Below are 21,927 nucleotides of genomic sequence, written 5' to 3' on the forward strand. Positions count from 1 at the left end.
TAACTTTATAACTAAAAAAGCTAGAAAAAGAAGAACGAAGCCCAGAGTTAGTAAAATAAAAGAAATAACAAAGATAAGAAAGGAAAATAAATGAACTAGAGACAAAATAAAACAACAGAAAAGATCAATGAAACTAAGAGCTGATTCTTTGAAAAGAAAAGCAAATTGACAAATTTTTATCTAGACTCACCAAGAAAAAAGAGAGAGCTTTCAAATAAATCATATTGGAAATGAAAGAGAAATTACACACCTGATGCTAAAGGAATACAGAGGATAGTAAGAGACTACTGTGAATAATTACACGGCAACAAACTGGACAATCTAGAAGAGATGGATAAATTTCTAGAAACATACAATCTTGTTTTAAGACTGAATCACAAAGAAACAGAAAAATCTGAAAAGACCAATTACTAGTTAGAGGATTGAATCAGTAATTAAAACCTTCAACAAATAAAAGTTCAGGATTAAATAGCTTCACTGGTGATTTCTACAAAATTTTCAAGGAATAATTAATACCAATCCTTCTCAAACTCTTCCAAGATATTGAAGAGGAGGGAACTCTTCCAGACTCATTTTTTTCCTCTTTTTTACTTTTCTTTTCTTTTAGTAATATAGTGATTCAACAATTCTGTACATGACACAGTGCTCATCATGATAGTGTACTCTTTAATCCCCATCCCCTATTTCACTCAACCCGCCTCCCACCTCTACTGGTAACCATCAGTTTGTTCTCTACAGTTAAGAGTCTATTTCTGGTTTGTCTTTCTCTCACTCTCTTTTTTTTTTCCTTTGTTCATTTGTCTTGTTTATTAAATTCCAAATCTGAGAGAAATCATATGGTATTTGTCTCTCTCTGACTAACTTATTTTGTTTATGACAAAGGGGTGAAGAATATTCAATGGGAAAAGGATAGTCTCGTCAGTAAGCACTTTGAGAAAACTGGACAGCTATAGGCAGAAGAATGAAACTGGACCACTATTTTTACACCATATACAAAAAAATAGGGATTAAAAACTTGAACTTCAGACCTGAACCATAGAACACTTAGAAGAAAAAATATGCAGAAAACTCCCTGACATGCTCTTAACTATTATTATTTTTTTTAAAGATTTTATTTATTTATTTGATAGAGAGAAATCACAAGTAGACGGAGGGGCAGGCAGAGAGAGAGAGAGGGAAGCAGGCTCCCTGCTGAGCAGAGAGCCCGATGCGGGACTCGACCCCAGGACCCTGAGATCATGACCTGAGCCGAAGGCAGGGGCTTAACCCACTGAGCCACCCAGGTGCCCCAACTATTATTTTTTTAATCTGACACCTAAAACAAAAGCAACAAAAGCAAAAATAAAGTGGGACTACCTAAAACTAAAAAACCTCTGCGCAGCAAAGGAAACCATCAACAAACTGAAAAGGCCACCTAGTGAATGGATAAGATATTTGCAAAACATATACCTGATAAAGGGTTAATGTCCAAAATATATAAGGAACCCATATAACTAATAGCAAAATCCCCCAAATAGTCCAGTTAAAAATGGGAGAGTTGAGGGAAATTGGAAGGGGAGGTGAACCATGAGAGACTATGGACTCTGAAAAACAATCTGAGGGTTTTGAAGGGGCGGGGTGGGTGGTTGGGGGAGCCAGGTGGTGGGTATTAAGGAGGGCACGTATTGCATGGAGTGTGTGATGCAAAAACAATGAATTCTGTTATGCTGAAAAGAAATTTTTAAAAAATGGGCAGAGTATCTGGATAGATGTTTTTCCAAAGAAAATAGACACATAACCTATATGTGCAGAAGATGCTCAATATCACTCATCATCAGGGAAATACAAAACAAAAGCTCAATGAGATAATCTCTTCACACCTATGGAATGGCTATTATCAAAAGACAACAGTAACTAGTGTTAGCAAGAATGTGGAGAAAAGGGAATCTGGTTCAGGCTGAGATACATTGTAGAATTACCATCTGACCCAGCAATTCTACTTCTGGGCATTTAGAGAAAACGAGAACATTAATTTGAGAAGATATATGCAGCTTATGTTCATTGCAGAATTATTTACAATAGCCAAGGTATGGAAACAACCTAGGTGTCCACCAATGGATAAATGAATAAAAGAAAATATGATACATAGACATATCTATAAATGTATAGGTATATCTATATAGATATAGAAAATGGAATACTATTCAGCCAAAAAAGAAATCTTACCATTTGCAATAAAAAGTGTCCCTTAAGGGCATTATGGTAAACCACGTATTTCAGACAAAGAAAGACTAATACCATATGATCTCACTTATATGTGGAATTTAAAAAACAAAAAATAACCTCATGGAGGACAAATAAGTGCTTGACAGAGGCATGAGGTGGTAGTTGGTAAAATGGGAAAATGGGATCCAAAGGTACAAACTTCCAGTTATAAAATAAGTAAGCCATGGGGATGTAACGTACAGCATGTTGGCCATAGTTAATACCATATTTCCTATTTTAAAGTGGTTAAGAGAGCAAATCTTGGAAGCTCTCATCACAGGAAAAATATTGTAACTGTATATGGTGATGGATGTGAATTATACTTACTGTGATTTTTCACAGAAATATAAATTGTATCATGTATACCTGGAACAAAAATGTTGTATGAGAGTTATACTTCAATTTGTAAAAGTATGAAATATGAGGGGACAATCTTATGAAATTTATTTTTATGTTTTTGTGACTTCCTAAGATCACCTGCATACCTTCACATAATTTGCCTTAACTTCAAGACACACTATTCCAATTCATCTTAATTATGGTGCTGATTACCTAGAATTACTACAAACCCCATGAATTAACAGTATAGTCCCCATCAAGACTGCCTTCACTTCAGATGCTAGCCCCAAGTTCATGGGTCTCCAGGCTATCTGCACTTTTGACCAACTTGCTACAAATGTGGGGGAATTCCTCCTACCTTCTTTAGGTTGATAATTTATTAGAATAACTCAGAACTTGGGAAATTTCTGTCCTTCTTAGAAAGGATACAAATCAGGTCAGTCATACATAGAGATCCATAGCACAAGGTCTAAGAGAACCCTAAACACAGAGCTTATGGGCTCTCTTTTCATGGAATCCAGGTGCAGCGCCCTTTTGGCTATCAGTGTGCTCAACAACAAGGAAGATCCACCTAGCAGCATTTTCCAGAGTTTTTACTGGAGAACCATTATGTAGAAATGATTGACTCCTTACACTCAGGACTGAGCTCAGTCTCCATCCCTGCCCTTCCCTGGAGGGGGTGGCTTAATGCCCCAATTCTCTAAAGACATGGTTGGTGTTTCAGGTGATAGCCCCTGTGTTTACTCGTCTTGTTAGCATAATGTTAAGTGTGAGCCACAAGCCCACTCTGAATAAAAAGGCACTCCTCTATCACTAAGGAAATTCCAAGGATGTTGAAGTTTTCTCTTCTATATACAATCCACCCTTACTAAATTGTTATACTACATTTTTATGAAAAATAATTTCCTTTTTTTATGAAAGCCAAAACCTATGCAGGTTTTCCCATAAATTGTTTCAAAACTATATTTATAAAATGTTATTGTTTCCAAGATATATACTTTGATGGATCATTAAAATTAAGTATGTCCACATTAATTACATGCAATTGTATATCCACATAAATATATTTATGCATGTGTGTATGTGTATACACACACATTTTCCTTAAATAGTTGTATATATAATTTGGATACTCTTTTTCTCTAAGTGAGGTTTTTAAAAACTGTATCTTTGAAAGGATAATACCAGTAAACTTTCTAGTATACTTGCTAAGAGTAACAGTTTTGTACTAATTTTCTGTGGATAATCCCCAGAAACATATTATTTAAGGTCAAATAGGTAATGTTATTGGGTGATATGTCACATCATCTAAAATCATTAGGAAAATTTCTGCATAAGAATATTTTCCACAAATTAGATACTTCTTAAATTTTTTTTAACATTTTAAGGTATATATTGCATGGAGCACTGTTTATTATACGTAAACAATGAATCTTGGAACATTACATCAAAAACTAATGATGTACTGTATGGTGACTAACATAACAAAAAAAAAATAATAAAAAAATTTATTTTAACATTTTAATGGGACTCTATGGTATATTTTGACTACTTGTTAAATAGAGCAAATCAGGCTTCACTTAAGCATTTTCCAGAATCATCATCTGTTTTTAAATTGTACTGTTATATCCTTGGCAACACATTCCATTCACGCATATTGAGCTCTTTTCCCATTTGAAAAGATCCAGAAATTATCTGAGTTTTATAGTTTTTTCTATTTTCTCCTTTGCTATCAATTCTTGCTTCTTTCAATTTCCTGTGGCAGCATTTCCTGCTCTGCCCTTATTACTTTCAGAATTAGCTCATGATATGAGTTGAAGAATACAAGTGAGGATGCAGTGGCCCTCCCTCACATGCACGGTCTACCAGGAATAGTTTCCTGGTAGCTGCTTTACTGACTCAGGGGCTGCAAATTCCAGGATGTTTGACATTTGGAAATTGGACATCCAGGCAAGTGCGGCTTTATTCCCAAAAAGTGGAACATTTTACAAGCAAATACTATATTCCCTTACACACAAAACATTACAATTAGAGTACTAAAAAGCTTCTGAATAAAGTATTCGTTGTTGTTTTTTTTTTCTTACTGAAGCCACTTCAAGTATTTGGAGGGTTTTTGTTGTATTAGTAAATATATCATCTTACTTAAAACTTTAATATCCTATTCAGATAGCATATTTAAGATTGAATTTCAATAAAGAATAGATCACTCTTAACATAGTTTCCAAAAAAGGCAAAATTTATTGGAATTTCAGACTCAGATTAAGAAACAAATATAATTACATTTAAAATGCTGTCATTGTTGTTTAAGCATTTTTGAAATTAACCAATGTTAGTAACTTATTGGGTACATTATTTTTTTCTGAAAATTGCTTACAAAGCATATATCCATGTCCATACACTATTGATTAAGTAAACTAACTGATGTCTTATAAATGCAAGTTTCTCTCCAGAATACTTGATTGTAATTTTGTAATATGTGTCTGAAAAAGACAAACACTTTTGACACCCATATATGCATACTAGTATATGCATACTAAATTGTTCTGCTACTTGTTTTGTTTCCGCTGCATTTAAGTTACCATGTGAATTTCCCAACATGTACTTCATTTCCCTTGTAAGCCATTGCTAGTTTAATTTTCCAAAAGAGTACCATTTAGACTTTTCCACTGAGATTATTTGCTGAGTGCATTCTTCATGGTTTTTTGGGTTTTGTTTTTCTGTTTGTGTTTTTGTTTTTGTTTTTTTACTGTAATCCACTTAGCAGCAATGCCACTATAACACTGTGGACAATACTGTCTTATGATTTATATTGCATTTATGATATATATCACATTATATTGTGATTGTGCACATATTTAACTCCATCTGAAATTGTGATCACTAAAGGATACGAAGCCATACTTCTGTCATGTTGTGTAATTTCCATCTCAACCTGTGGCTGGCAGTAGCTACTGAGGACATGTTATTTGAACAGAGAGCTAAGGGAACCCTCATTTCTCTGGTTCTGTACTCCCTCCCCCTCCTTTTTTCCTCCCCCCCCCCCCATTTCTCATCAGGTAGTGACTGCCACCAGCACCTTAGAAAGCTTTCTCTAGGGTCACTTAGCATTTTTGTGACAGATAAATTTCTCTAGCAGCATCTCATTGTGAAGATAATGAAAATAGTTAAACCAGAAAAGCAATCTCATAGTTGTAAATCTACTTCCTTCCTCTAAACTTTCTGCATTACAAATAGATCTGGTCTTTTAAAAATTTCTCTAGAGTACTTTCAGATAACAAAATTATAGTTAAGTTTGAAGAAGTACTTCATTTAGTTGTGAGAACAACTAAATGTTGTATTGTGTTTTAATTTAAAAATCATCTAGATAAAGGTAACATTTAAAATGTCATTAAACAATATCACATGGTTGCAGCATGACTGCAGTTTCTTTATTCAGAAATTATATCTATTTTGACATTTCTCTGTTCTTAAAAGTAACTTATCAGATTCATAAAACTAAACTCTTAAGAGGGGTCAATTGTAAAGTTTATTCCGGCGAGATAAACACAACACCAGGCAAAGTGGGTGCAAGGCAAGATTTATTAAAAACGCTCTCCGGCGAAGTTTCAGGGCTCAGGAGCAGGGAAGCCAGGAAAGTTGCGCCGGGAGGAGGTGGGCACCCTCGGGCGAGGTTCCGCCACTCTGGAAAGCAGAGTGGTGGAAGTCGCGCCCAAGGCAGGGAGGAGGGGGCTTTTAAGGGGTCTTGGGGAAAGCTCAGGGGTCTTTTGGCAAGTTTCCCTTATTTGGATATCCCGCCGCTCATGGGGATCCCATTGGTCCACAGGAGCCTGGGGCGGGGGTCTCAGATTCCTGCTTGGGCCTTTGTTCTCCTGTCCGAGCTCAGGTCTTGTGGTGGGAACTTTCGCCATCTTTGGTAGCCCTTCCTGCCAGCCCAACATCAATTATATCTCAAAAAGCCTTATTTTTTAAAAAGGAGAAATAGTGGTTGGTTGATTTTTAAAAGGAGAGCAAGTATGTATCATGTACCTGGCTCTCATCTCAGTCTCACCTACAACAATAATACAAAATGTTTATAAGATCAGAGTTTTTACTCCATTGTGTTTTCTTTATTTTTTTTTTTAAGATTTTATTTATTTGTCAGAGAGAGAGAGGGAGAGAGAGCGAGCACAGGCAGACAGAGTGGCAGGCAGAGGCAGAGGGAGAAGCAGGCTCCCCTCCGAGCAAGGAGCCTGATGTGGGACTCCATCCCAGGACGCTGGGATCATGACCTGAGCCGAAGGCAGCTAGCTGCTTAACCAACTGAGCCACCCAGGTGTCCCTACTCCATTGTGTTTTCAAACTTCCCCGTGTGTTGTGTAGTTTATCGAGCTCTGAAAAACTGATTTCACTGAATTAGTGGTTATAAGAAATTGGAAATAGGAAAAAAAAGGGACAAAGTTTTGTGATTCCAGGCCTATTCAGTTGGTCCTTGGGAGATAATTAGTAGCTTATCTGGGCCAACCAGATTTGGCTTTCAGTTTCCAAACAAAATTATTGCAAAGGATCTGGTCACTGGGAGCCCTTCCTGTTGTCATCATTGATCTCGGGCTTTGGATCCAGTGCTGTTAAATATATAAACCTTCACACACACACACACACACACAGAGACATTTGCTTACTTTGGCAAATTTATCAAAGCTTAGATACGCAGCCTCTAGGAAATTATTTTAGCCTCTGGCTTTTGCCTGGCTGGGCAGTCACTGATGCCTACTCTGACAAATCTGGCTCCTGCCATCTGCCTAGTTGGGCAGGTTTTGAGGCTGTCTTAGATCATCTTTATTTAGAATCCCGAAGAAGAATATTTTGTGTTGATTTTACCCCACTGGCTATTTGGACACTTGTTTTCCATCAGTAATGGCCATCTGGATCTGTTTTCAATATGTATCAGATATTTCACTACTTCTGAGTTCTTTTTCTCAAGCTCTGTCTTAATGACATGATGGAAATGGCTTAACTTGGTGAAACAGTGCATTTTCTCTCCCAAGAATACTCCTTTTGTGTATCATGATCTCCTTCAGGAAGGTAAGTATAAACCATTTAAGCAGCAGCAGACTTCAAGGAATCAAACACATTCTGTTAGACTGTGTTAACATACAGAATTGATTAGACCCTAGACTGTGCACACCAGTCTGGTGCCACTGCCTCAGAGAAGGCGGAGGTGTGGGGATTCTGTAGAGATTGGTGACATCTTTCCCCACACCACTCGAAGCTCTCTGCCCTCACCTCAGTGCATATTCACCAGCCAGAGACAGAGGCCCCTGTGGTAGTAGCCAGACAGGTGTTTTACCTATGTTGATAACTTTCAAGTCATCTTTCTGAAAGAATCCCGCCATACCCCCCAGGAGGAAATGAGCCTGCAATATCCCCATTCATGACTAAATTTCATTTCCTGATATTTAGCATCCTCTCACACCACATGACTCTGTTCTCTTCAGAGTTCTTTTCTCACCTTCACAGCATGCACTCTGCATTGCCATTATTTATTTACTCCTTTGTCTCCCTAGAAGCATGCTAGGAATTCTTATAGAGGTAGGGATCGTGTCCTATTCAGCTCTGTATTCCCAGCACTTACCACAGGGTGTGCCACATGAGAGTACCCAATGCGTGCAGAAAGACTGACAGTCAAGAGGGACGCGTGCTAAGCAAGCAGAAACAAAACTGTAAAGTGCTAAGTACTCCCAGATGAATAGTCCTTAAGGAATTTAGCTGCTTTTATTCCAGTCTCTGAACCCTGTTCTTTCACTTAACAGACTCTTATATTAATAACCAAATTATCTAGTTTTTACTGCTTTGCCAAGAACGACTGTGATAGAAGTCCAAACTAGTGAATGATCTATTTGCTTCTCAAATGTACTTGAAAGGGATTTCTAGCCTTAGATTAAGTTTCATATTAGGGTATAAAGTGGTAAAAAAAAATGTCCTGTGAGTGAGATTGATGATCTCATAATGAAGGGTACAGATCCTGAGAAAGGAATGAATATTCAGTGTAAAGCTGTCTAAAGTTGACTCCAGAAATCTGTTAGAACAGAAAAGTGCCATGTCTGGGTATGAGGAATTCTCTATTTATGTGAGCAGATCTGATAAGAAGCATCTACGTGGAAATGACCTTATCCTATCCACCAGTCTGCTTATTCTGATGACCAAGAAAGTGATAAATAAGAGTCAAAGCAAAGGATATTTCCCCAGAGAAAAGTTCAGATATAAAATTTTTAAGTACTTGGAATTTAATCTATGACATTATGGGGTTAGTCACAAGAAGGGCAAATTATTAGGAATCAGAAACTCATTTTTACCAACTTGCCTCCAGGATAGACTTGAACAAGTTGATCACACCAGTCAGATAACTGGAAAATATAACATTTTTTAGAAAAGATAGTCAAGCTGGCTGTTTATCATGTCTTGTTAAGGAGTCAGAGGTAGGGACTGGGCTGATGGACCATTTTACAGTTGTTCATATCACAGAAGACTGCATTCAACCCATAATGATACCCATCTTCAGGGCCTTCTAATATCGGAACGGCTTTAAAGCACGTATCTCACATTTTGGTTCTTCAGCATCACCCTTCTATGCAAAAAAGAATGCTCTGCTTCTTTTATCTATGACAGACTTCCTTGGTAGAGGAAAGCAGATGAAGATACAACCTTAGATTCTTTACACAGCTCAACTGAAAATTTGAAGTAAGCTTGAAATGCTTCTAAAAATTGACCACAATACAGTACTTAATAGCAGGAGCCTTCCTCCAGGTGCAAATTACCTTATAGAGAGAGACTGTATATTTTTCACTTTGGGTAAACACAGAATGATAATGGGGCACCTGGATGGCACAGTCAGTTAAGCAACTGACTTGGTTTCAGCCAGGTCATCATCTCAGGGTCATGAGACTGAGCCCTGTGTCAGGCCCCACACTCAGCATGGAGTCTGCTTGAGATTCTCTGTCTCTGTCTCCCTCTGACCCTCCTGCTCATACTCTCTTTCTAAAATAAATAAATAAATCTAAAAAAAAAGAGTAATGATGATGGTGATAATAACAGATAATAGAAAATACTTATTTGAAAATGTGTGTGTTTTAAATATGTAAATATATATGTGTATCCTTGCTGGGTTTTGAACATGTAATTTAATTTATCTACTCTCTCAGCAACCCCAGGGAGGAATTACCCTGGTTATTTCCAAATTTTAGATGGGGAAAGTTAGTTTAGATGAGAAAATTTTAGTGAGGTTAAATAACTTACCCAGCTCATACAGCTAGCAAATGGCAGAGTTGGTGTTTAATAAGCAATGAATATGTATTCAATTGATGGCCTTCCTTTGGGGAAAAAAAAAAGAAAAAAAGAAAGTCTTGCTTAGTAAGATTCTATTTTCTCAAAGATCTCAACCAATAGGGACCTCTGCCACATCTGTTTTTATTTGGAGTCTTAGCCTAGATATTTTGTCAAATGAACACAAATCATCCTTCTCCTTTTTGTGATTCTTGTTCAAACTCATTGCCCACTGTGGGCCGTTTTCTTCTCCAGTCTGTTCATTTTGCTATTACTTTATTTATATAATTTCAGCCCTAAGAAACAGATTGAGAAAAGGAGGTATAATTGGTTAGTGAGAAAATCATTTTTTGAAGATGTTATTTATTTGACCGAGAAACAAACAGCGAGAGAGGAAACACAAGCAGGGGGACTGGGGGAGGGAGCAGCAGGCTTCCTGCTGAGCAGGGAGACTGATGTGGGGCTCAATCCCAGGACCCTGGGATCATGACCTGAGCCAAAGACAAATGCTTAACTGAACCACCCAGGCACCCCAAGAAAATCATTATTTTTAAACAAGGCTCATGATGACAGATTTAAAAATTTTTGTTATGTATATTCCTTTCATTCATAGCTCTCCATATACATCTTGCATACTCAAACTATTTCCCATAGGAAACATGGCAAAATATCAAGATTGCAAACGTTAGTAGTTTTAATAGTTTAGAACTTTTCATCTAAGTTACCCTTAAAATTAGACATAAGCCCTTAGAACCTGTCCCCAGGATTCAGTGTTTTAGGCAGACAATCATACCATTATATGTATAGAGCCAAAAAGATTAATACCCACTGGATCCTTTTTATTCTTCTTTACCTGGCAGTTTGATCAAAAGATGATTCACCAATCTGTGTCCCTCACTCCCTTTGAGCCCTGGCTCACAATTCATCTCTAGGAAATCTTTCTTAATTAACTATACTCTGCTCTGATCAGCCTTTTGCTTTATATACCTTCACTATGGTCTGGCACCCAGGTTGTGGGGAACAGAAAAGGACAGAACATCGTTTTTGCAGAAACATACTTTTAAATGAATGTGTGCTCCTATTTCAATCATAAGGTCATTGATTTTAAATATACATATATGGGGCTCCAGGGTGGCTCAGTCAGTTAAGCATCCAGCTTCGGCTGAGGTCACAATCTCGGCGTCCTGGGATCCAGCCAGGATCTCAGCATTCTGGAGTCCTTTGGGGCTTGGCATTCAGCAGAAAATCTGCTTCTCCCTTTCCCTCTCCCTCTGCGCCTCCCCACTGCTCGCGCTCTCTCTCTCTTACTCACTGTCATAAATATTTGAAAAATAAGTAAATAAATAAATTAACATACATTCTATATATTGTGCATACAGTTCTCTTACTCCTTTCTCAAGTGCTGTTGCTACCATGGTCATGTGCAAGATCGTGCTGGCTCGGGAGCTAAGCCCCTGCTTATATATCAGCTCCGTTGGTGCTTTCCCCTGTGCTTCAGAAGCTGCAAGCTGCTTAGGAAACTGTTGACAGAGGGTTCACTTCACCCTCCTCAACTCCTTCACTGAAATCTACTGCCTTCTTTGCTTTCTAGTAGATAAAAGGCTAAGTTATTAAAACCCAGGGATAAGTTTCCCACTTAATTATCATGGTGACAACTGACCTTTTCCTTTAAAGTATTATATTTAATTCATTCTTTTAGAGACTACTTATTTTAGTTGTATCTTACTTATTGGTTCTGTCTAATAAATTCCGGCCTGGAGGATACTGAGCCAATGATATATTTATATTCAGTGAACATTTAATTTAACATTTATGTTATTCGCCTATACTCGTTGACTTCATTTTCTGCCCTGTAATGATCCAGTTTTCTCCTTCACCTCTTGTGCTGGTAGCAATAAGAAAAACATCGTGTTCTGTCTTCACTCCTTCCAAAACAGCATGCTTGTTTCTGAAAGTGTCAGACTTCACCACTGCATGCCTTTGGCTAGCACGCATAAATGATCAAATCACTGAATTTAATGAACTATTACATCTTTACATATTTTTGGTTTTAAATATAAATATCCCAACTGCAAGCCACACTCAAATGTATAGTATACTTTTTTACATCATCTGCTGTCAAGAAACATGACTCTGTTACTGCCCTTTTAGGCATCTCTGCCTTCCAACAGAAGGCAGTACCTTCACAAGGCAAAGAAACCTTCAGAGCCCCCATCTTGCCTAGATGAAGTCCCAAAGTTCCAATTTTTTTTAAAAGATTTTTTTAAAGACTTATTTGAGGGAGAGAGCATGAGGGAGAGAGAGGGAGAGCACAAGCAGGGGGAAGTGAGGAGCAAGGGAGAGGGAGAAAAGGACACCCCACTGAGCAGGGAGCCTAACTCGGGGCTCAGTCTCATGACCATGAGCTCACGACCTGAGCCAAAACCAAGAGTCAGATACTCAACTGACTGAACCATCCAGGCGCCCCATCAAGAGTCCAATTTTAAAAGACCAAAATGGAAGAAGCAGACCAAGCACAATGCAGGAAGGTATAGCCACCTTCATGGATATATTGAGTTGCCCCATGCCTCCAGAGTCTGGTCCTTTTTACCGACCCATGGGTGGCCCTCGTCCTCAGGCTCACAAAATGGCTACTCTACCTCCAGGTATTGCATCAGCATTTCAGAGCAGGAACAGTGGTGAAGAGGGAAGACAAAACTGCCTTCTACCAGACTTTGCTTGCTGTTAAAGAGCTTTCTCAGAAGCCCAACTAGTTACTTATATTTATATCTTTTTGAGCAGAATTAGCCTAAGAGAGACTGGAAATAGACAATTTTAGTTGATCTACTGCCACCCAGAGTAAAACCAGGTTCCTTCTGATGAAAAGGGAGAGAGAAATGGACATGGAATTAACAAAGAGCAGTGTTCGCATCAAAGATAATAAGTCTCTACAAAAACGTCAATTTAACTTTGACTAAATTCCAACTAAAATAATAATTAGGAAACTACCACTATGTGTCTATAGCCTAACTTCAGAATCTAACTTTTGAAGTGAAATTTAGCAGCATGTAAAGAAAATTAATATTTTTCACCACTGGGGGGGAAAAAATCTGCAAACTTTAACTTTCTTAAGCCCAGATCAGGAATAGAAAAATAAATCTAAGAAAGGTTTTAATTCTGAAAATACTCTGCAAAAGTATCTGGTGATTTTTTTTTCTTTTTTTACCAAGAAAGTATCTTCTCTTTGAAAGGTCCCCTATTAAAAAAATGGGATGAGAGAGTGCCTGGGTGGCTCAGTGGGTTAACCCTCTGCCTTCAGCTCAGGTCATGATCTCAGGGTCCTGGGATCGAGTCCCGCATAGGGCTCTCTGCTCAGCAGGGAGCCTGCTTCCCCCTCTCTCTCTGCCTGCCTCTCTGCCTGCTTGTGATTTCTCTCTCTGTGTGCCAAATAAATAAATAAAATCTTTTTAAAAAAATGGGATTAGGTAATAGGAAGTAGTCATGGGACTCTAAAAGCTTCCTCTCGAGATCCCTTCAATTCTAAAAGACCTGGGTAGAAAGATAAACTGATAGCATTTTATCAGATACACACAGCCATCTTATTCATGTACTAGAGTCATTCAGTCTTCCTGGCAGGATGTTCAGGCAAAACACTTGAGTATTTTCCAGGTGGGTATGTTTTACCTGTCCTGAGTATTTTCCAACACTGGTGTGATTCAGTCTAGTTTGGTGCTGAGAGTGTAAAAATAACACCAAATATGGTAGACTATCACTTTGATAGCATTTATTTTTGTTTTTATTCAGCTTCTGCACTAATTCAGAAAGTGCCTGAGCATATGATTAAGCAGAGCCAGCAGCTGCCAGTGTGATGAAATCTGGGAACTACAGGAAAGACCGCCCCCACAGACATGCCGTTTCAATCGTGGTGAAAGGCTGCTAAGGCATGTTGGCTAAGTGCATACTGTCCCTAAAGAGACAGTTTCATATCACTGTTCTATAACTGGTAATATCTTAGAGCAAAAGAATATGTCAAGTGATTTGGTAGAGTCATTTAGGATAGAGGTGGAACTCAAGACAGATAAATTCCAGTAAGAGTAAAAGCAAAGTCCAAAAAAACATAGAATTGGGGCCACTACAGCATGGACCCCAGCCCACCTGGAAGCAGAGCAAAACATGCCCAAAGAAAGAATCTCAAAGCCAATAGAAAGATACGAAGACACTCTGCCTGCTTCACACTCTTGCCCTGAAATTACCTGGGATGCTATGGCCTTTATCAGAAGGGAAAAATTCCCTTATTCTGCTATAAGCACCACTTGACAACTTTTAATTATTCATAAAATTATGTTATACATTAAAACCAAGGTTAAGTAAAAAGTAATCTAAATAATTTCAAAAAGAATAACCATTCAATTCACAAAATCCTAATGTTGTCTAAGAGCCCAGTAGGATAAACACTGGAATATATAGGTAATACTATCAGTAGAGGTGAATCTCTAAAATCATTGCAACAATCCTGCCTAGATTACCATTATAAAGTACTGTAAACTGCTATAGCTAAAGCTTCAAAGTGAATGAAATAAATGTGCCCTTCTGCTACAGAATTTGTATTTCAGTGCTACCTAATTTGTGCTAATGTCTAACTAGGTTAAGCAGCTATGTTTATAGCATAGTTCCAAGGAAGAATTATCTGTTAACTCATACAGGATTTGCAGTATGTATGGTCATTAGTGAGCAAGTCGACAAGTAGTTAAGTATTGCTGACAAGATCAGGTTAAACACATACTGTGAATTTTTTTAGTTTGGAGTAAGTATTTGAAAAGTACTTTTAATACTGAAAAATGTAGCTGCAATTCTCCTTCATATAGTAACCAGTATGTATCTGTAGTGGTTCTTTTTACAGTACTGTAATTCCTGTTCAATTCAAAACAACAAACGTATATTGAGATCTACTATGAGCAAAACAGACATTGTTTTAGGAATTGTAGAAACTGTAGTGATAGGAACACATTTGCTTCTCTCAACATGTTTAGAATCTAAATGCGTAATGAAATAAATACAACCAACCAGGATATACGGTAGAATTCAAGTCTATAAAACTGAGGGGCTTGAGAAAGACTCAACAGATATGTGGTGTCTATGATAGCACTGAAGGCTGACCAGGGTCCTAGTAATTAGAGATTGATGAGAAATACCATTCTAGATCAGAAGAAGAGGCACAGAAGTATTAGGTATATTCACTTAAGAATGTGGAGTCCAGTTTGTTAGGAGTGACATACAGGCAGTGGGAGAAATAGTTCTTTTTTTAAGCACTTTAAAAGCAAGTATCAAATAGAATAAGCAACCTAAAATTTGTATTAAAACAAAAAAGAACCTGAATAGCCAAAGCAATCTTGAGAAAGAAGAACAAAGCTGGAGGCATCATGCTTCCTGATTTCTAACTATATTACAAAGCCATATTAATCAAAACAGTATGGAATAGGCATTAAAAACATATACATGGATCAATGGAGCTGAATAGAGAGCCCAAAAATAAGCCCATACTTATATGGTCAATTAATTATGTCAAAAGAGCCAAGAATGTACAATGGCAAAAGTAGCCTCTTCCATAAATGGTGTTGGGAAAACTAGACGGCCACATGCCAAAGAATTAAACTGAACCACTATTTAATATCATACAGAAAAATAACTAAAAATGGATTAAAGACTTGAATTTAAGGTCTGAAAGTATTAAACTCCAAGAAGAAAACATAGATAGTAAGCTCCTTGACAATGGTCTTGGAAATTAGTTTTTGGATTTGACACCTAGAACAAAGCCAAAAAAAAAAAAAAAAAGAAGAAGAAGAAGAAGCAACTAGCACTACATCAAATTACAAAGCCTCTGTACAACAAAGGAAACCATCAACAAAATAAAAGGCAGCCTATTGAATGGGAGAAAATATTTGTCAATCAAATACCAAATAAAGACTTAATATCCAAAATATATAAAGAAGTTATACAACTCAATAGGAAAAGCACAAACCAATTACAAAATGGGCAGAGGATCTGAGTAGACATTTTTCCAAGGAAGACATATGTATGGCTAACAGGTACATGGAAAGATGCTCAACATAGCTGATCTCCAGGGAGATGCAAATCAAAACCACAGTGAGCTATCTCTTCACACCTGTCAGAATGCTAGTATCAAAAAGAGCAATAATAAATATTGGTGAGAATGTGAAGAGGAAACCCTAGTGTTCCCACTGTCAGTGGGAAGGTAAAGTGGTTTAGCCATTATGGAAAACACTACAGAGATTCCTCAAAAAATTAAAAATAGAATTACCAGAAGTTCCACTTTGGGGTATTTATCCAAAGAAAAAGAGAACACTAATTCAAACGTATACATGCATTATCCATGTTCACTGCAGCATCATCTACAATAGCCAAGACATGGAAAGAACCTAAATGTTCACTGATGGATGAATGAAGAAAATATAGTGTATGTATATACAAATGTATGTGTGTATATGCACAAATGCATACTTATTTATATGTATGTGTGCACGTACACACACATACAATGGATTATTATTCAGCCATTAAACAAGAATGAAATCTTGCCATTTGTGACAGGTATGGACCTTAAGGGCAATATGGTAAATGATATAAGCCAGACAGAAAAAATTAAATAAATACTAAATAATGCAGTTGTATATGGTATATTCAAAAAAAATCAAAACAAAAACAAAAACAAAAAGTTCATGAATATAGAGAAGGGACTGGTAGTTGCCTGAGGTAGGGGTTAGGGAGTGTTGAAATGGGTGAAGGGATTAATGGAAAGGTACAAATTTCCAGTTATAAAATGAATTAAAGTATTAGGGATATGTACAGCATGGAGACTATAGTTAATAACTATATTAACTAAACACTATATTGCATATTTTAAAGTAGCCAGGAGACTGCATCTTGAAAGTCCTCATCACACACAAAAAAGAATTTGGTAATTGTATAGTGGTAGATGTTAACTAGTCTTACTATGGTGATCATTTTGCAATTTATGTAAGTATCAAAACATTATGTGATACTTGAAGCTAACATGTTATGTCAATTATACTTCAACAAAAAGTATATATCTAACTATTTATAGGACCACCTCATTATAGAATACATTCCTCTGGGCTCTAAAAGAATATTTCTTTTCATTTATGTATTATTAGAGTGGATAGATTTGGGGACTGTTCCAAACACATGTCTTAATAAGCGAATGGTAAAGCCACTTTATATCTTTAAACTGATTCCTGTATCCCCTCATACTACGCTTCCCATTGTCCACTTTTTAGTTCTCACTTTGATCCATCTCACTTTCAGTCATCTAGGGCCAAACAGTAACTTCTCTGTCACATCTACATTTTCCTCATGACCATGTATGTTGATGTCACACAATCTAATCCTATTCCTCCTTGATTTGTGTCGACTCAGAATGAGAGCCTGTCTGGCCTCTGAGAGATCGTAACTGTTCTAAGACCGAGTTATACTGAGTTACTGTATACTGAGTTATAATGTATTCTTAGAGCACCCAAGTGTCTCAGTCAGTTAAATGTCTGCCTTCGGCTCAGGTGATGATCCCTGGGTCCTGGGATCGAGTCCCACATCACCCACATTGGGTTCCCTGCTCAGTGGGGAGTCTGCTTCTCCCTGTCCCTCTGTCTGCCACTCCCCCTCTTGTTTGCTCTTTCTCTCTCTCTCTGTCAAATAAATAAGATCTTAAAAAAAGAAAAAAGAAAAAGAAAAGAAAGAAAGAAACATTCTTAAATGTAGGATAAAATTCTGCCCCCAAGATCTTTATGTTATCATTGGCATTAGTGTCATACACTGAAAGTTTTTATCACACCACTGAATTCAACACACAAGACACTGTCATGTATTCTCAGATTTATCTGAGTAATGAATTATAGCAGTAATACAGAGAAAAGATTTTGAGCTTTGTAAACCATCAAGAGAAAAAAGTCATTCACCAAAACTGTAAAGTTTTTTTCTTTTTAAAAATATTTTATTCATTTATTTGACAGAGATCACAAGTAGGCAGAGCAGCAGGCAGAGAGAGAGGAGGAAGCAGGCTCCCTGCTGAGCAGAGAGCCCGATGTGGGGCTCGATCCCAGGACCCTAGGATCATGACCTGAGCTGAAGGCAGAGGCTTAACCCGCTGAGCCACCGAGGTGCCCAAAACTGTAAAGTTTTTGAAAGAAATGTTCTCCTTTGTTTTCCTTCCAGCCCAATTAAAGGAATAGGAAGATAGAAAGTGTTAAATATGTCAAGCATTTACTTTTTGTCTGAAAACTTACTATCTTTATTTGGCTTTTTCTGAGATGAGCTACAACCAATATGTGTTTTAAAGATGTTTGTTGTTTCTTTGTAGGTTCAAGCCAGTTATGCGACACACTATGAAAATATTTTCTTTCTGTTCTGGGTTCTGGAGCAGCTTCTTCAAAAGGAAACCAAAGAAGGCAACACTTCAAGTGTAGGGCATGATGACCAAGAAATCAAGAAATTTCTTCAGAAGCATGATGAAACTATTTTCCAACTCTCTGATGCATTTCCTTTATTTACTTTTTATTTATGGAGACTGGGCATTCTCTTGAACTCAGTAGAAACTGTTGACAGTAACTCACTTCCTTAGCAATTTACTAAAGATCAGAAGCATACTGAAGTATGAAGATCTTCTGCTTAAAAGATTTTCAAGAATATTTTTTAAATGAGCATTTTAAGTGGATCTCTAAATATAATCACTAATTCAGTAGTTTTAAATTGTATATAAAACATTATGAGTCTTATTTCTATACTAAATCAGCCAGTTTCAATTGAGAATGTCCTTATTTCCACGTAACTGTATTTTATAATATGTTACTCAATATAGTCTAGCTCTAGTATTCTCTATAATGGACCATTAATTGTCTATCTCACAAACATTATTTACATTTTAAAATATTTACATGTAATAGATAGTAAAAGGCAACAAAAGATCTTAAAAGTTTTGTTGCTTTGTCAATGGTCTTTAAGTAGTTATAAATGAAATTTTTAAAATTTTGTTCTTACATAGTTTCATTTACATGATTATCTATTATCTTAGAGGATGATTCTTTAACATTTATAAACCAAATGGCCCTCAATTTCATAAAATCAAGGTATATGTTAAGTCCTTTAAAAGTACTAGCTCATTATTTAAATGTCATTTTTCAAGTGCTTGTTTTGATTCTGTTTATTATGTATAATATCCCTGTTGTTAAAATGTAGTTAAGTCATGTATAATTAAATCATTAAGGATATTTTTACAAATCTAACATCTGCCCACAAATATACTTATTGAAAGTATATTTATACTTATTAAAAGCGTTAGTTGAATTTTCCAGTTACACGGTTTCATTTACTTTATTTCAATTATTAAATTCATAACCAAGTAGCTTAATGAAGACCATTATGTACTTTCCTATAGCGCAATTTAGGGCACAACAAATACAAATGTAGTTTATTAACTATGTGTGTTATTGCTTCATAAGTTAATTACCACTCCTAAATTGCCACTGATATTTACGAAAATGAATATATATAAAATCATATCATCTGCCACAGTTATTTTTAGAATTATTTCTAGTTTTGTAGAAAAGAAAGCCTTTTTTTCTAAAACTCAATGTATATATTAGTCACCTATTGTTACATAACAAACTACTACCAAATCTCAGGGCATACAACAATAAATACTTCTCAAGTATCTGTGGGCCACTTGGGGATCTGCTCATCTGACCTGGAGAATGTTGGAAAGCTCTGCTCAGGTTGCAGATCCCACTGAGCTAGGCTCTTTGTTATAAATTGGGGTTTGGTTTCTTCCACTTGTACTTATTCTGGGGCCCAGGTTGAGAGGGAAGCAGCTACTCAGGACAGCTACTCAACCTCTTCTGTGGCAGTGGCAGACAGACAAGAGGGAAAAGGCAAGGCTGAGAAACATTAGGCTGTCATTGTCTGTCACATGCTTTAGCCAAAGCACATCAGATGGTCAAACACAAAGAGGCAGAGAAGTACCCTCTACCCAGTGTGGGAGAACGTGCAAAGTTATATGACAAAGGGCATGGATACAGGAGAGGATGGAGAATTGGGGCAAATAATGTACTTCACCACACACACCAGTTGAACACAAGAAGGGGATTTCAGATCCTAATTAAGAGGAAGTTTTCTAATATTGGATTCCTGGGATTTAGATAACTGATGACATCACACAAAATCCACGACCCATGACATCTCCCCATCCTCACTTTTTTTTTTTTTAAAGATTTTATTTATTTATTTGACAGACAGAGATCACAAGTAGACAGAGAGGCAGGCAGAGAGATAGAGGAGGAAGCAGGCTCCCTGCTGAGCAGAGAGTCCAATGGGGGAATCAGTCCCAGGACGCTGAGATCAAGACCTGAGCCGAAGGCAGAGGTTTAACCCACTGAGCCACCCAGGTGCCCATCCCCATCCTCACTCTTAATGATTAAACAAAGTTGGTAAATACATAAGCAACAGTAGTGGTCCCTTTCCCATTGCAGTCAGCCAACATAATGATCCTAAGAAGACTTTTGTAACTAGAACAGATTTCTTAATTCTAGTAGTCTTTAAAACTTCATGGTCTGAAAATTAGCGTAGAAAATATATTTATTTTAGAGGCACAGACATGTTGGGGCTATCATTAATGTATATGGAGATCCATATTATTTCTTCATTTGATATTATTTTTTGTAAACACTTATATTTAGTCAATTGTATGACACCTTAACTCTTCATAATCGAGTGTTTCAGTCTCTAACAGTGTTAACTCTGCAGTACATTTAGTACTGAGGTCTAATTGTATGGGTGAAAAAGAAGATAAAATGAGACATTTGTATCTGTTTCAAAAAAGTGGTGTAAGATAGTGAATGAAGGAATGAATGATTTGAACTAGAATTAAAGTGATTTAACAATGTTGCAATTAAAATTATATTAATGTCTAACTTTATAATTAAAATTCTAGGGGTAGAAGAATAATGGAGACAGAAATTAGGCAGTGCTGAAATTGTTTTAGGATAGGATGGGAGGACCACAAGGCAATACTAAAAATGAAAGAAATAATAAAAATGATAGTAAGTGCTAACATCCATATAGTAGATGTAGAATTCTCATGTAGCATAGATATAAATAGATGCCAGGCCCTGAGCTAAGCATTTTATCTATATTTACTCACTTAATTCTCCCAACAATCCTACACGATAAGAAAGATTATTACATCCGTTTTTGAAATGAGGAACTCTGGCAAAGGAATGTTCCACGGCTCACCCAACATCTCATCACCAAGAAGCAGAAGACTTAAGATTTGAGCCCCAGGAGTTCTAGCTTCCCAGTCTGCACTACTCAATAATCTGCTATATTTCCTTTTCATTACAAACTGCTGGCACTTCATGAAATTTCACAAATACCACTTCTTGGGAATTGTCACTGAAGCTTTATGTGCCCTCAACTACAGATCTTAACCCATGGAGGTTACTAGCTTATTTTGGATCCTTCAGCCCCTACAGAGCAGCCTCTCAGAACAACAGCCTTTTTGTTCTTTTCTACATTGTAGCATTTACTGTAGTAAAGACTCTTTATGTAAGTTACAGCTCCTCTTTGAACAATTAAGTTCTAAGAAGTACAAAGCTCTCTTTAAAGATGGGGCAGGTGAACTGTCAGTCTGCAGTGCTCAGCCGGTGGGAAGAGAAAACAAATCAGATTGCTTTACCCTTGGACCTATAAATAGATATTTGTGGTATTTAATGCAATTCTTTTACAAACTTGTACTTTGCTGTCATCCTGGTGAGCGTCCTAGAGATAAGGGCACTTACCAGAGAGAAGCAAGAAAAAAAAAAAAATGCCACTTGCATTTCCAGATTTTAATGTGAGTTTGTAGATTTTTAAAAGATATTGATGGCTCTAGCTTATGATAAGTTGGTTTTGTTTAATATCAAATATTAAGCACCAACTCTGTGCACAAACCAGTTATTTGCACATATGAAAAATAAACATGATAAGATTTAGCTTTTATCA

At 36.9% G+C, this 21,927-nt stretch overlaps 1 protein-coding gene across 1 annotated transcript in view; it reads left to right on the forward strand.

Moving 5' to 3' along the window:
- The window catches only part of MEI4 (meiotic double-stranded break formation protein 4), a 204,652-nt gene extending 186,096 nt beyond the window's left edge, over positions 1-18,556 (forward strand). The window contains exon 4 of the mRNA XM_059399205.1: positions 18,254-18,556. Within this exon, the coding sequence (XP_059255188.1) occupies positions 18,254-18,514 (261 nt within the window). The 3' untranslated portion in view covers positions 18,515-18,556. The remainder of the gene's footprint in view (positions 1-18,253) is intronic.
- The last annotated feature ends 3,371 nt before the right edge of the window (positions 18,557-21,927 follow it).

The sequence above is a fragment of the Mustela nigripes genome, chromosome 5 (genome assembly GCF_022355385.1).
Source record: "Mustela nigripes isolate SB6536 chromosome 5, MUSNIG.SB6536, whole genome shotgun sequence".
In the NCBI taxonomy this organism is placed as follows: Eukaryota; Metazoa; Chordata; class Mammalia; order Carnivora; family Mustelidae; genus Mustela; species Mustela nigripes.